Source organism: Podarcis cretensis (genome assembly GCF_951804945.1).
Source record: "Podarcis cretensis genome assembly, chromosome: 5".
Lineage (NCBI taxonomy): Eukaryota > Metazoa > Chordata > Lepidosauria > Squamata > Lacertidae > Podarcis > Podarcis cretensis.
In genome coordinates, this window is record NC_137174.1 from 86,062,337 (window position 1) to 86,075,867 (window position 13,531).

At 41.8% G+C, this 13,531-nt stretch overlaps 1 protein-coding gene and 1 long non-coding RNA gene across 7 annotated transcripts in view; one reads left to right on the plus strand and one right to left on the minus strand.

The window, feature by feature from the left end:
• The window catches only part of LOC307216882 (uncharacterized protein), a 227,054-nt gene extending 222,256 nt beyond the window's left edge, over window positions 1-4,798 (plus strand). For all 6 annotated transcript variants that reach the window (XM_079977576.1, XM_079977581.1, XM_079977580.1 and 3 more), the window contains 2 exons: window positions 2,870-2,998; window positions 4,100-4,798. In XM_079977576.1, coding sequence (XP_079833702.1) covers window positions 2,870-2,998; window positions 4,100-4,191 — 221 coding nt within the window. In that variant the 3' untranslated portion in view covers window positions 4,192-4,798. The remainder of the gene's footprint in view (window positions 1-2,869; window positions 2,999-4,099) is intronic.
• Window positions 4,799-4,934: 136 nt separating this feature from the next.
• Window positions 4,935-13,531, minus strand: part of LOC307217226 — a 29,567-nt gene continuing 20,970 nt past the window's right edge. Inside the window, exons 2-3 of the long non-coding RNA XR_013839457.1 lie at window positions 10,156-10,220; window positions 4,935-5,924 (exon numbers count right to left, since the gene is read on the minus strand). This is a non-coding gene — a long non-coding RNA (uncharacterized lncRNA). The remainder of the gene's footprint in view (window positions 5,925-10,155; window positions 10,221-13,531) is intronic.

Here is a 13,531-nt window from a genome sequence, read left to right on the forward strand (position 1 = left end):
GTGATTTTATGGAACCAACACACACTTCCCTGGCTTATGTGAGCCAAGCAGGTCTTAGGAAGTTTTTCCTTTGCCACAGACTCTTCCATCCACCCTCAACTCAAGCGGTTACTCTCATCTTGGCTTTTTGGATTAATCAGAGAGAATATCTGTGAACTTTGCAATCATGATTTATTCTCAAGCAGATTTTCTTTTCCTGAGAGTAGCTATAGTCAGGGGAAATCGTAAGGAAGCTGCAGAGGTCCCGTCATTACAAGCCTTAAGGCTTATTTAATGTTTACACTGGGTGTAAACCCAGATGGTCTCCACTCGAAGCAACAATACACTGTTGAAATGTGGTCCCGACTATAAAGGGATGGAAAACAGCCTGTTGCTTACAAGTTCAAGATCCACAACCCAGAAGGGAAATGGCATGGTATGCTTTCAAATACAGCCAGTGTGAATGAAGTGCCCCAGGATGTTGGAAACGTGGAATTTGCTCCAACCCAAGCGCCTAAAAGAAAGGAAATGACTCTCTTCCTAGCTTGCCCCATACCCTGCTCAAGATTCCAATCTTTCAGTTCTTGTGGTTTGAATAGGGACCACACAGTACAATGAGTAAGGCTACTTGAATGCAGAGAGCTTTTCCAGCTAGATAGTGTTTTTGTTTAGACAACTGGGGAACACAAGGGGGAAGCTCAGCACAAAAAATAAGAGTGAAGTTTTGTACTCCTTGGGGAAAAAACAGAAAAAAAGGAAAGAAAAGTAGAAGTCACTTTTATTTTCTTCGAAACAGTCTGTGCAACCCCCAAAGCTTAAAAAGCTGTTATGGGTTTGGTTTTATTTGCATTTTTATTTTCAATTAGGCCGAGTTCATCTGTGATATAACCATGAGCAGCTGTGACTGTGCAGCAGCTATAAAGATAAAAGGCCTGATTTTAATTTGAACTCTGGTAAAGCACCCATTAAACAACCATAATGTTAATTAAAAAAAAAAGCAAGAGAATATATAGGAGGTTTTTTATTAGGTTGCTTTTTTCTGCTAAATTAACATTGCAGACTTTCAAACAGATGTCTTAAATACACATTGTTATGAACATGAAAATGTGGTTATTACTTAAATTAAAATCAGGCCCAGAGGTGTTTGCAAGAGCCTGTCTCACAATGTTCCCTTAATTGAAAGAACTGAAGTGTCTGAATAGGACTAAAGAATTCTCCCGGTGGGGGGAAGCGATCCTAACTGCCCAGCAAATTGCTTTTGGTTATGTAATAGCTCAGATGGTGTAAAGAAAAGGTCTATTGTCTTTTATCACAGTCCAGGTGAGAGAAAGTGTCTATGGGAATATGTAGTAGTAGAATGATGGAGGTTTTCATTAATGAGCACCCTGCAGTAGACATGGTCAGTTCAGTCCGTGTAAGTCTTCTTAGGTTTATTCATAAGCTTGCTTTATCTCGTTTCCACATCTGCAAAGTTTTTTGTTAAAAATTAATATCTAAACATGCCTCAACAAACGGGTCTCATTATGTGCATTTTTAAACCAATCTTATTACAGAATGCATATTTTTAAACATCGTTTGGGTACATTGAGTGAGCTGAGGTCTGCAGAATCTGAAGAAGTGGAACTACTGAAGGGTTGTTTCTGATCCGCATATCAGTCTGAGAGGTGGAGATAAATTCTGTTTGCATCAGAATTCACAGAAATTGAATTCATCAGGCACCCACCCACCCACCTTAAATTTAATCAGTAATGAGAATGACGGAGACCCAACTCTTTCACGTAACCAAACATGGAAGCCATTAAAAAAGCAAAACCAACACATTCACCTGCCCTTGGGTCCCACATGAACCTGCTTTTGTGCTGAGGTCATAACTAGAAGTCCTTCTTTGGGTGCCCCCCCCCCATTCTGAAGACAGCTGGGTGGCAACCAGAGAGTGGGGCCTTCTTGTCTGTGCTCATTTGCAAAAGGCTGTTCCTAAAAAAGGCTCACAAGGCACACAATTATACTGGACAATTGCACTTTCATGCTCTCAGACCTTTTTTAATTCCACCAGATTGCTATTAGTCTTCTGCATTAATCCTTTTATTTATTTTTGCTTCTGCCACTTTTATATGTTTAGTGTGATTTTTTTAAAAAAAAGTTTTATTGTTTTAAGCGGTTTAGGGTTGTTATTTTTTGGGCGGGTGTCTTTATTCTTTTAGTTCTTTTCCCTATTCTGAGAGCAATATTGACAAAAGGGAGGATATACTTGTTTAATTAAATAAATGTTGCTTGTGCTCCAATCCAGTGGAGGCTCTCATTAACAGAGGGTGGAGCGGGGAAAGTGATTTTTGACAATTCCACCTTCCCCCAACGCTCCATTCCTCCTGAAAGTTCAACTCTCTGGAACAGTTTAGCCATGGGATACTGCCAAGCAAAAGAGGAATAAGTGAGAATTGCCTCTCTCCTTTCCGCTAGTGACATCCTCCACTGGATTGGAGTCATTGCCATCTTCTTTAAAAAATAAAAAATGAGAGAGTAAATTTCTTCATATTTATGAATATCTTCTCTCCTAAGAATCCTCTCACCTTCACTGAAGCATTGCAAAGTGGGAATATCTTTAGATTAAATCAGCTGATTGGCTACAAACCATTCTTATTACAGATTAAATGCTGATAAATTGTTGATTAAGAGTAAGAGAAGAATCCGACGTTTCCTTATTTCCTAGCATGCCTTCTTTATTTTCTTGTTCTCTCCCACTCTGTTTTAAAGCAGCCAGATGGGCGGGATATAAATAATAAATTATTATTATTATTATTTCTGGTGGGGCGAGTGGCAGTGGTGATGGAGAGGGGATAGTAAAAACTAAAAATTAAAACTCTGTGACATAAACATTTGCTGTCTCTTGCAGAATGTGGGCCAGGCAAATATGGCCCCAACTGCTCTCAGCGGTGCCAATGTGCCAATAAATCCCAATGCAACGTGCGAAATGGCAAATGCACTTGTCTCTACAAATGGATGGGACCATCTTGCAAAGAAGGTAACTGTAGAGAGCCTGCAAGAAATAGTGTGGGTGGAGTAAGACACAACACACTGCAGTACAGTTCACTGCCCATATTGCAGGTTGGGGGCTATGCTCTGCAAACAACCAATGACAGCCATGCAGTCTTAGTCCACTGCTAATACTGCAGGTTAGAGGTTGTAGCAATGGTCAGTCTACTTATATTGTCCCCTCAGTCCTTCTTCCAGGCCAAATCCAGCGCTCAACTGCATGTATATGTTTTGCATATGAAGTGGAATCCACATCAGAGCACCAACTCCTGTCTTTGATGCCAACGTTTTGTTTTTAGCTCCCTCACTCACAGGGTGAAATAACACCAATGATATACTGCAACAGTTTTATTTTATTTTTTGCATCTCTACACTTATATACAGTGGACCCTCTGGATACAAATTTAATTCGTTCCGGGGGTCCGTGCACACTCCGAAAAATCCATAGCCAGAGGTGCCACTTTTGCGCACGCACATGGCGTGATAGCGCGCACATGCGGCAAAACCCAGAAAAATACTTCCGGTTTTGCCGCTTTTGCAACCCGAAGTTTACATTACTGTACATTGAGCATACAGAGTGTGCATTGTTGTACACCACTTTGATATTTTATGACAGTATAGAAATGCTGTTATAAATACATGCATACATGCATATATATATATATATATATATATATATATATATCCACTGCCATAAGATGTGGGTGATGACCACTGTAGCGGAGGTTTAGAATCAAAGTTTTCCTTCTCTTAGATGGGCTACCTTCCTAGGTTGATGAGACTTGTCCGCCCCTTATTTTCTTCTACAGAGTGTGCAGAAACTGCCTTCTTGACTGTTGGGTCCACTATTGGTCTTGTCCGCTCAATCTATTGGAGCCTATTTGGCATGCAGGGAAGTCCCTAACTCACCAAGGGTTTGGGACGCATCAGCTACCCCCACCTGCTTTAGCCGGCCAGTCCAAGCCTTCTCCTAACATTGCATACACCCCTTTATTTATTAGATAGTTAGAGTATAAACTATAATCTGTGTTAAATCTCATCAAAGATGTATTATGCAACCTTCTAAATGTGTTTATCTGCAATTCTCTAGGTGGCCCTCCGAAACTTCTGTCTTATGAAGAACACACTCAAGAGAAAGAGAATACTTTTTCAAGACTGCCACAACAGGAACACTTGGACTAATGAATGAACTGTTTTATATGCACAGACGGTATTTAACTTTGGAAATGAGAGCTGCTATTCATTTCTGCTTGAACTGGACTGGAAAATTCACACTTCTTTGTGCAGGTCTACAGTATCCATTAAGTAGCTGGGTCCCTCTTAAAACTTTAAACTCTGTTCTGTTTATTTATTCTTGACCTCCTTCTGCTTCCTCCTGATTAATCCACTCTCAGTATCCTTTCCAAGTGTCAGTCCTGTGTTTTTATGCCCACAAAATGCAGAAATCTTCTCATCCCTGTCATCAAGCAACTAAGATAAATCATTACTTGAACATAAATATTCCAAACCCTTGTTTATTAAAAAAATTCCACCAAGAGGAATCTTTATAGGCTTTTAATACTTTTTTTAAAAAAAGAAAAAATATTAATACTGTTACTCAGTAATCTGCCTTTATCAAGCCTTATTATTCAAGCTGTGCTTAAGGAAGGAACATATTTTCAGAGCAAATAGTAGCCATTGTTTCAACGGCAGCAAATATTTGGCAGAAGAAAAGTATTTCCCCCCAATTCAGCCAGGGAGATCTGCATGCAGAAGCAGGCACACACACACACACACACACACACACACACACACACACAGACAAAACCAATATGAATATGAGTGCCTATCCAGCTCATTAAACTTGGGAGATGACGCTTTTGATACAGATAAGGCTGCAAGGGAAGAGACAGATCATGACCTTAGGAGTTATAAATGGGAATAAGTGCGAGGGATGAAACTTCTGATTTTAAAAAAAGACATATATACAAATTAGTCTGTGTTAAATCTTTGAATTGAGGCATTAATATGAAAAGACAAACTTGTTGTAGTTGCTCAAATAACTCCAAGAACCAGCATAGGAAGCCATATACAGCATAGGGAGCCATATCGGGTTACATACGCTTCAGGTTACATACACTTCAGGTTACAGACTCCGCTAACCCAAAAATGTTACCTCGGGTTAAGAACTTTGCTTCAGGATGAGAACAGAAATCGTGCTCCGGCGGCGCGGCGGCAGCGGGAGGCCCCATTAGCTAAAGTGGTGCTTCAGGTTAAGAACAGTTTCAGGTTAAGAACGGACCTCCGGAACGAATTAAGTACTTAACCCCGAGGTACCACTGTACTGAGGCAGGCTATTGGTCCATCTAACTCAGTGTTGTCTACACTGACTGGCAGCAGCTCTCCAGCAATTTTCAGGCAGGGCCCACACCCAGCCCAACCTGGAGATGCCAGGGGTTGAACCTGGCACTTTCTGCATGCAAGGCAGATGCTCTATCACTGAGCTATGGCTCTTCTCCAGTTAAGAATAATAGATTTATGACTCAGCTTGAAAAAACTGCTCAACACTAATTAACCATTGAATACCTAGAAATCTGCACTTCATCAATGATGTGTAAATTAACCACTCCTGTTTGCCTGGTTTTGCATTGGGGATACAGATGCTATCGCTTTCTATCAACAGAGATAAAGCTCTAGAGCAGAAATGAGGAGCTGGTGGTCCTCCAAGTGTTGTGGGTCTCCCTTCAGCCCCAGCCAGCCTGGCCAATGAATGATGGAAGTTGCAATCCAGTAGTACTGGAAAGACCATGGGTTCCCCATCCCTGCTCTAGAGAGATTAGAGGTTTTCCCCCCGTTGCAAGTTCTCTCACCATTCAGAAATTCCAGATAGAAACCACGCCCACAAAGTGCTTCTGAAACCACTGTGCCTTGCAGAACTAGAAAGAAAACAATATTGGTAGTAAATGTTGGCTTTTGATTTTATTTTTCATAACAGAATATAGTCATACTTCGGGATGAATACGCTTCAGCTTAAATATTTTCAGGTTGCGCTCCACGGCGACCCGGAAGTAACAGAGCGCAGTACTCCCAGGTTTCGCCACTCGCGCATGCGCAGACGCTCAAAATGGCATCATGCGCGGAAGCGGCAAAACGCCAGACACACAGTCGCGTCTTACATTTGCTTCAGGATGCGAACGGGGCTCCGGAACGGGTGCCGTTCGCATCCACAGGTACACTGTACAGTTTTTCAGGACCATCGTTTCACAAGGTAACTTGCAAAACAACAAAAATCTAAAAGGTGGTTGGGGCGGAATCTGGACATGATGGAGAAGCCCCAAAGTCTGCCTTTTTTTACTAGCCAAAACAGAGTGCAGGTGTCATGTGGACTTGGGCCAAGAGGGATGCTAGGACAAAGAAACAACAATTGCTGTTATCCCGTTTTTTATTTAAAACTTACAAGGCCAGCAGTTGCTTCTATCTGTCTCTAGCACAAAGCATAGCACAGGGGGTCCCTTCTGGGGCAGACAGGAGGAATAACAAGAAATTTGGTAATACAACAAACAAGCAATTAATTACAACTAACGAACTCACTATAGAGGTGTGAAAAGTCACTACCAAGTAACTTTACCATGTTCATTTATGTCTGAGCAAATCTCAGGGGTGCAAGCCGGTATCTTTTGCCACAACAGAGTGAACCATGACAACCAAATCTCCATTCTGCTGTCATAAAATACCAGTTTGCACCACATGGGGGCACATTCTGACAGCACAGCCACACATCGTTGACATGGTAAAATCACTTTGTGGATAAACCCGTAAGTAATTGGGCGTATCAGGTTAAATTGGATAAAAGATTCAGTGGTACCGCCCAAATCCCACAAAATGCCCCCGTCTGGTTTCATGGATTCGAAGCTGGAAGAGCTTCTGGGGTTTGACTTGTGAGTTCAGAAAGACCTGCCCGTCTTTTAACTGTTACATTGCTCACTCCTTCAGCCTTAACAGACTGTAAGTTCCTCTGGCCAGCTTTTTTGCCCTGTCCCTGACACTTTTCTGTTTAGTTTGGCACCTGGTGCATACTTAGTGCTCAGCTACTCACAGCAGATTGTGAGCTTCCATTCAACTGCCCTAACCCAAAGGAAGTCACATTTAAGTCCCATTGGAATGGGTGGGACAAGCAAGTTGCACCACTTTAGCATGATAAACTTTGCCTGGACTGGGGTTCAATGTTATTTTCTCCTGCTCTTTGACGAGGCAGCTATAAAGGGGCGAATGAGGTGACTTTCACTGAAGCTATCTACCAGGTAATATTTACTTAATGAACTTTAACAGCTCTGGGTACATGTTAATTCTCCTGTGAAGAGACTTCTATGCATGCCCATGAAACATTTTGAATCCGTTCAACACTGTGTAAGATTGGTCATTATTTTTCCACACGAGGCAGAACACAGACTACCATCAAAAACAACAAAGCCTCCTCCTTCCCCGTTTTTACTCTGTAACATTTAAAATGGGGAATGTGGCACACTACGTAGTCATGATTTCTCTAATGTTGCCAGAAGCAGCTCCCTGGGTGAGACAGAGCTACTATGCTATCTTCCCAGGAGGTGAGTCTCTCCCTGTGAGGGGTGAGGTGGCAGGGAGGTTGGTGTGGTGCAGACGCACTGGCAGAGCCAGCTAAGCACTCCTGCTGGTGAATTTGCACCACACCAACCTTCCCTTTGCCTCTCCCTTCTAGGAACCCACGGCAACCCCACCTTCCAGGAAGCTAGCAGAGCAGTTCCTTCTGGTCCTTGCTCCTCATTACTGAATGCTATAAGGGGGTGGCAATGGGCTGTGCAAGGAGGTGGCATAGCTATCATATGTTTTCCATATTAAATGTTACAGGAAGAGAAGGAGAAATGGATGTGGGATTCCTCCTCAAGATAGAAAAATGATAATCAGGGTCGTGTGTAGCTTTGCCCAACCAGAGCTCTGATTTGTTGTTTCAAGCCTGTTGAGAAATGGCAAAAGCCATTCCTTAAAAAAAATTAAAAAATAAATAAATAAACCATGGCTTTAAGTAAGTCCACATCCCTTTTCACTTGTTACTCTTGTCAAGGAAGAGAAAGTGAGGCATTGTTGCTGGTTCTGGTCCCAACCCTTCACAATCCATGGATTGAATACAGATGCCTGAAGTGAACAGCTGTAGCTGTTCCTCCATAAGCTCTCCACACACTTGCAACCTCTGCAGCTAGCCCTGCTCCCATTATCTCTGAATGCCCTCCAATGCAAGAAAAATACTAAGCTATTGATTTTACCAGTGGCCATTCACTCGTTTACATACTCTGAAATAGATGCACAGAGGGCAAGATATGCATTCTGGTTTGCAGTCAGTCGCCCTGAACATATATATCTTGAAATTTGTTTAGAGCAACACCCTGACCAAAAAACAAACTTCGGTCAGTCATAATTGTCCATTGTTACACTTCTCTACCAACTTTTTGAATTTGGGATTGTAAATATGTACTGTAAATGTGATCATTTTATTTTTCCAGTTTCGGGGTAGGCTATAAATGAGGAATAAGTACTGGGGTGAACAGCAAACTATTTTTTAATGAAATGTGTGTTTTTTTAAAGTTGACCTGGAAATGACTTTTTATGTCAGTTTATTCATGGGCTTTCTCCCTGTTAGTCAAAATACCAGAGGAGGAGATTGGCTGCAGAATCCTATGCATGTTTACTTGGAAGTAAATATCATTGAGTTCAATGGGGCTTTCTCTGAAGGAAGTGTGCATAGGCTTGTGCTGCGTATGGGTTAAAATATTGGCTAGTATATTACATTGACATGTAGAATCTGCCCAGGTAGCTATTATGCATATTTTGTTTGCATGGGGAATATATAATGTATATTTTATATTTCATAAATGTGCCATAAATGTTAACAGACTTGTTTATACTCTGTTTTATACGACTACTCCATGAATTTTCTTCTAAAATGGTCTTAGCATAGTGCCAGCCATGAAAACAGTAAAATATATTACAAATGTGCCTGGATACAATCATTTTGCTTACTGATTAGTTTTGAAAGCTTCTCGAAATCAGTGAATGCTATGATGCCTCTTGTAAAATACATACCATGCTGGAGTATTGGAACATTACATTTTGCTTCAGAAATGCTAAACCAGAGGTACAAATTCATCTTGAGCAGAGCTACCAAGAGGGTCTCCTCAGCAGTTTTGAATTTTGTACCAAATTGTGTGGGTGGTATTCAACTAACACTTACTCAGGGCAGACCTATTGAAATTAATGAGCATGACTAAATTAAGTCTATTAATTTCAGTGAGTCTACTTGAGTAAAAGTTGTTTGAATACCACCCAGTAAGTGTGTATGTATTTGTGTTCACAAGAACATCGTTTTTTTCTCTCTCAGAAAGCACATACCTTTCCTACCTTATTATTCCAAGCATCTCTTTAGCAAGGTTTGACATCCTTTCTCTCATTTTAACACTTCACTCGGGTTTCAGTTCTCACTGGAAATTACACTTTCCATTGTGCTGTCATAGTAATATATTGCAAGACAAGGGAAGGGAGAACTGGGCAGTCTGTGTTTGCTTCCGATACAGTTCTTTAAAAGTCAGTTTGCAGCACATTGTGCTCCACCCGTCTTTGCAAATTTTTACTCTGATGTGGGGGAGATAGGAGAAATTTGACTTGGTTCACATTTTAAAGCAAACCTACCTAATTACAACTTCCCGAAACAATACACAAACGGAAATGCAGCTATCCTTTGAAATTTGCACTTCTCTGAATTTGCCGACGCAGTTGTCCAACCAAACATTGTGTACAAAATTTCATCTATTAGATGCAAGTGTGCATAAAACTTCATATAAACTAACATGCCAAAATGTATTGCGTATGAGGAAATCGCTTGCAGAAATGTATTAGTTATTATGGTATACAAAAATGTGTCTTATGAGAAACTTGTACTAAAATGCTGACAAATTTTCCTGAGGGCTTTAAAAAAATTGTTGATAATTTTTCACGATGGCTGGGGTTTTTTTTTTAAAAAAATGCAAATTTATGTTGAAATGCGAGCAACTGAACTTAAGATTGGAAAACTAAAATTGACAGATCCCTCCCTCCCTACAGTTTGACACCTCAAAATGTAGTTGCTTTGAGGCTGCTTACCGTGAAATCTGGCTGTCTTATAATTCTCTGTGCTTCCATGTAGATTTCACTGCTGCATCTGGAGGCTTTAGAATTTTAAAGATAGAAAGGAACAGTTTAATGCAGCCAAACATAATTACAAACAACAGAGCAGCGCACCGAGAAAACAAGTGCCAGCTCATTCATATGAGAAGTTTCATCCCATTCTTAAGAGATGACATGCTTGTGAGTATGTAAAAACAATTAAAACATTTAGGGAATTACTTTCCCAGGCTAATGTGCAGCCATCAGTTTGTTTGTTTGTTTGTTTGTTTGTTTTAAATCATATTCTACTCATTCACAGGAGTGTTCATTGTCAACTTATTGTGTACATGAGAAATCATGTACATTTTGAAACCAGCTGCATTTCTCCAGATATAGGCTGGTATCCAATACCCTAGTTCCATTAGTGCAAGGATTTACCGCTACGATACAGACCTCCCCACTCCTTCCCCAGACCACACCCAGGGCCCTCTCCAAATCTGCTCTGGAGGTTTGCCCGGGGTGGGGGGAGAGAAGACCCAGAACACATTGGAGGAGGGTGCAGGGGAAGGAAATTTTCCATTGTGCAAAGGATAAACCCTTGTGCTAGTGGAATAAGAGATTTAGGGCTACTTTAGATACAAGCTTTAGACTGATGGAAATTAATACAGTGTGGAACATTTTGACCGTGATGCAGCCTGTTTGCCATATACGGCTTTTTTATAATTCGCATCAAGAGCATCCTAACACTTCAGACAGACAAACTTTCTCTTTGGTTCTTTGGCAATGTTATCACCAGTAGGGAGAGTTCACATTTTAAAATGGAGTGGCTGTTGCCAGCTGGTGGGGCTGCTCTGGATTTGGAGGAAATGGTGAGTGCAATCCCCTTCTGCTTTGAGGCCATGGAGAGTGTCTCAACCGTGTGCCCTTCCTTACAGAAAACATATTCAGTCCAGCATTTGGAAAAGAGTATGGAGACACCCAGACCTGGACACCCGGAACAGTTGGCACCCTTGTTTTAAATCCAGTAGATTTTTACTTGCCTTTCAGCTCATGGGAACAGAGCCGCATGTTTTGGGTTAGACTTCAGTAATCATAATGTTAACCTCATAGGAAAACAATCAGAATTTTAAATATTCCCTGCTCCGCCCTGCCAGAAATTATTAGTCCATTTTTATCCTTTTTATGTTGAAGAACCCGAGCTATTAAACTTTGCCCAGCTTTCCTGCCAAGCATATTATTTTGATTGGCTGCAGGTTTCTGTTTGCCTAAGTAATAACCAACACAGCATTGGAAGCTGCCAGCAGGACAAACATGGAAATTATACCTTCTTATTCCTTCCCTAAAAGCCAAAGAGACATTTCAGAAGCATCAGTGGTTATAACGTTGCTACTTTATCCCACAGGAGGGGAAGGGGAAACCCACTATCCTGGGCAAATTCCATAAGGGTGCTTCTCTATACAGGAAATAAAAATGCTGGTGACCAGGAGGACTGAAAGCTGGCCTCCCCATATTTAAAGTGGCAAGGATGCCATTGTTGCCAGCCACTTTCCTCCTCGTCAGAATGTCTTATCTCAACTATGGTTGACTGCGCATTAAGATTATATTTATGTGGGAGCTCTGCTGCAGTGTATTAAGTGATGCTGGGAAGCATCTGCGTTTCATTACATGTTTATTAAGACATGCACACCAGCTCACTCCTGGCCTCCGGAGCCAAGTGAGGCTGCACCTTGCCCCTGCCCGCCTGTGTAGGAAGGAGCCTGGCTGGCCAAAGCAGCCCTTGACGGGCAAATCCTCCCTGACCAGGCGGCCATTCAGTGAGGAGGCCGGGGACACAGCGGCAAGGCAAGGCCGGGCTTGGGGGTCCAGAAGCCCCTGGCAGCAGGCAGAGAGGGATGGAGATTCCTGGGGGGGCACCTGGCTCATGCCCCCTAAAAATTGTGCCCCCAGGGCTATGGCCCTTCTGCCCCACTCCTACTACGCCCCTGCTGCAGCCCGCTCACTAAACACTTACAACCTCTCAGTGACAGCCATGAGAGTGTTTACTAATGCAGTGTTTTCTGTTGTACCTATGTATCATGCTGAAAATAAATATGTTCATGGATCTTCTGTGTCTTTCTTCTTTATCATTCATTTGGCACTGAAGCAAGTATTCAGAAATGTAACCGTGGTTCAACCAGTAGAGATCTGGCCTCAACACAGGTTGTAAGATGCGCACCCTGACTTCCCCACTCTCTGCATAAGCAGAATGTGTGTGAACCGTGTATTTACTAAATCACACCAAAGGGTAAGCATTCTCAAGTCCCAGTTGTCCAAGGGTCAAATATTTAATAAATACGTGCTCAAAACCATCTCTCTCTCTCTCTCTCTCTCTCTCTCTCTCTCTCTCATTTATTCAGAATGGTAAGATGCAAAGGACTTAACATTGCCTGGATATGCCCTCAAATCTTTAGCAACACACAGCCAAGGGATAATTTGGCAAACAAACTTTTTGAAGCTATAATCCCAAATGCACAGGCTGAATCCTTTCTAGTCCTTTCTACAGTCATTGCTATTATAGCTTGTTGCTTTGTATGCAGAAGGCACCAGATTCAATCCTTGTATCTCCAGTGAAGAGGATTAAGTAAGATGCGGTGAAAATACCTACGCCTGGGATCCTGGAAAGCTATTCCGTCAAAGTGAACAATATTACGAGGTATGTGGCAACTATGCATAGCATATACGATTAATTTCTATTCCACCTTTCTGCAGTAATAGTCAAGGCAGCAAATAATTTTTCCTGTAAACTGCTTAGAGTTTTATTACAACCAAGAGGTATATAAATGGTCTTCAATAAAATAAAAATAAAAATAAAAACAAGTAATGCAGCAGCCAAGAGCTACTTTAGCATAGCTAGGAGACTGAGCTATGAAGCAGAATGTTTTAATTCTACCATAAATTATGTAGATGGTCTTAGCTTTTGTCCCACCTATCTGCAATATGGGTAGAATACTTTGGTGACATCTGACTGTCTCAAACAATAGAGTGCGACTCGGGTGGCAGTGAAGTCAAATTGCTGCGTTAGCAGCACCAAAGTAACCTTCCTGGGGTACAAGCCTGGGCAGTGTGTACAGAGGTCCTGGGCTGCCCAGATTTTGGTCTTGCTGATGGGATGGAAAGGAAAGCAAAGCAATACGTTTGGCATCAGCTTGGCTGCAGCAGTTGCTGAAAAGAGGTGTTCCAGGTGCCATCCAACTGTCTTAGGGTCTCCACTCCGGATTTGTGTAGCATTTACTCCTTAGGCTTTTCTTCTCCCAAAGATATCCTGCAAGGCAGCGAAGGTTTAGGATCACAGTCTTCCTTCTGCTAGATGGGCTACCTTCCCAGGTTGATGAAC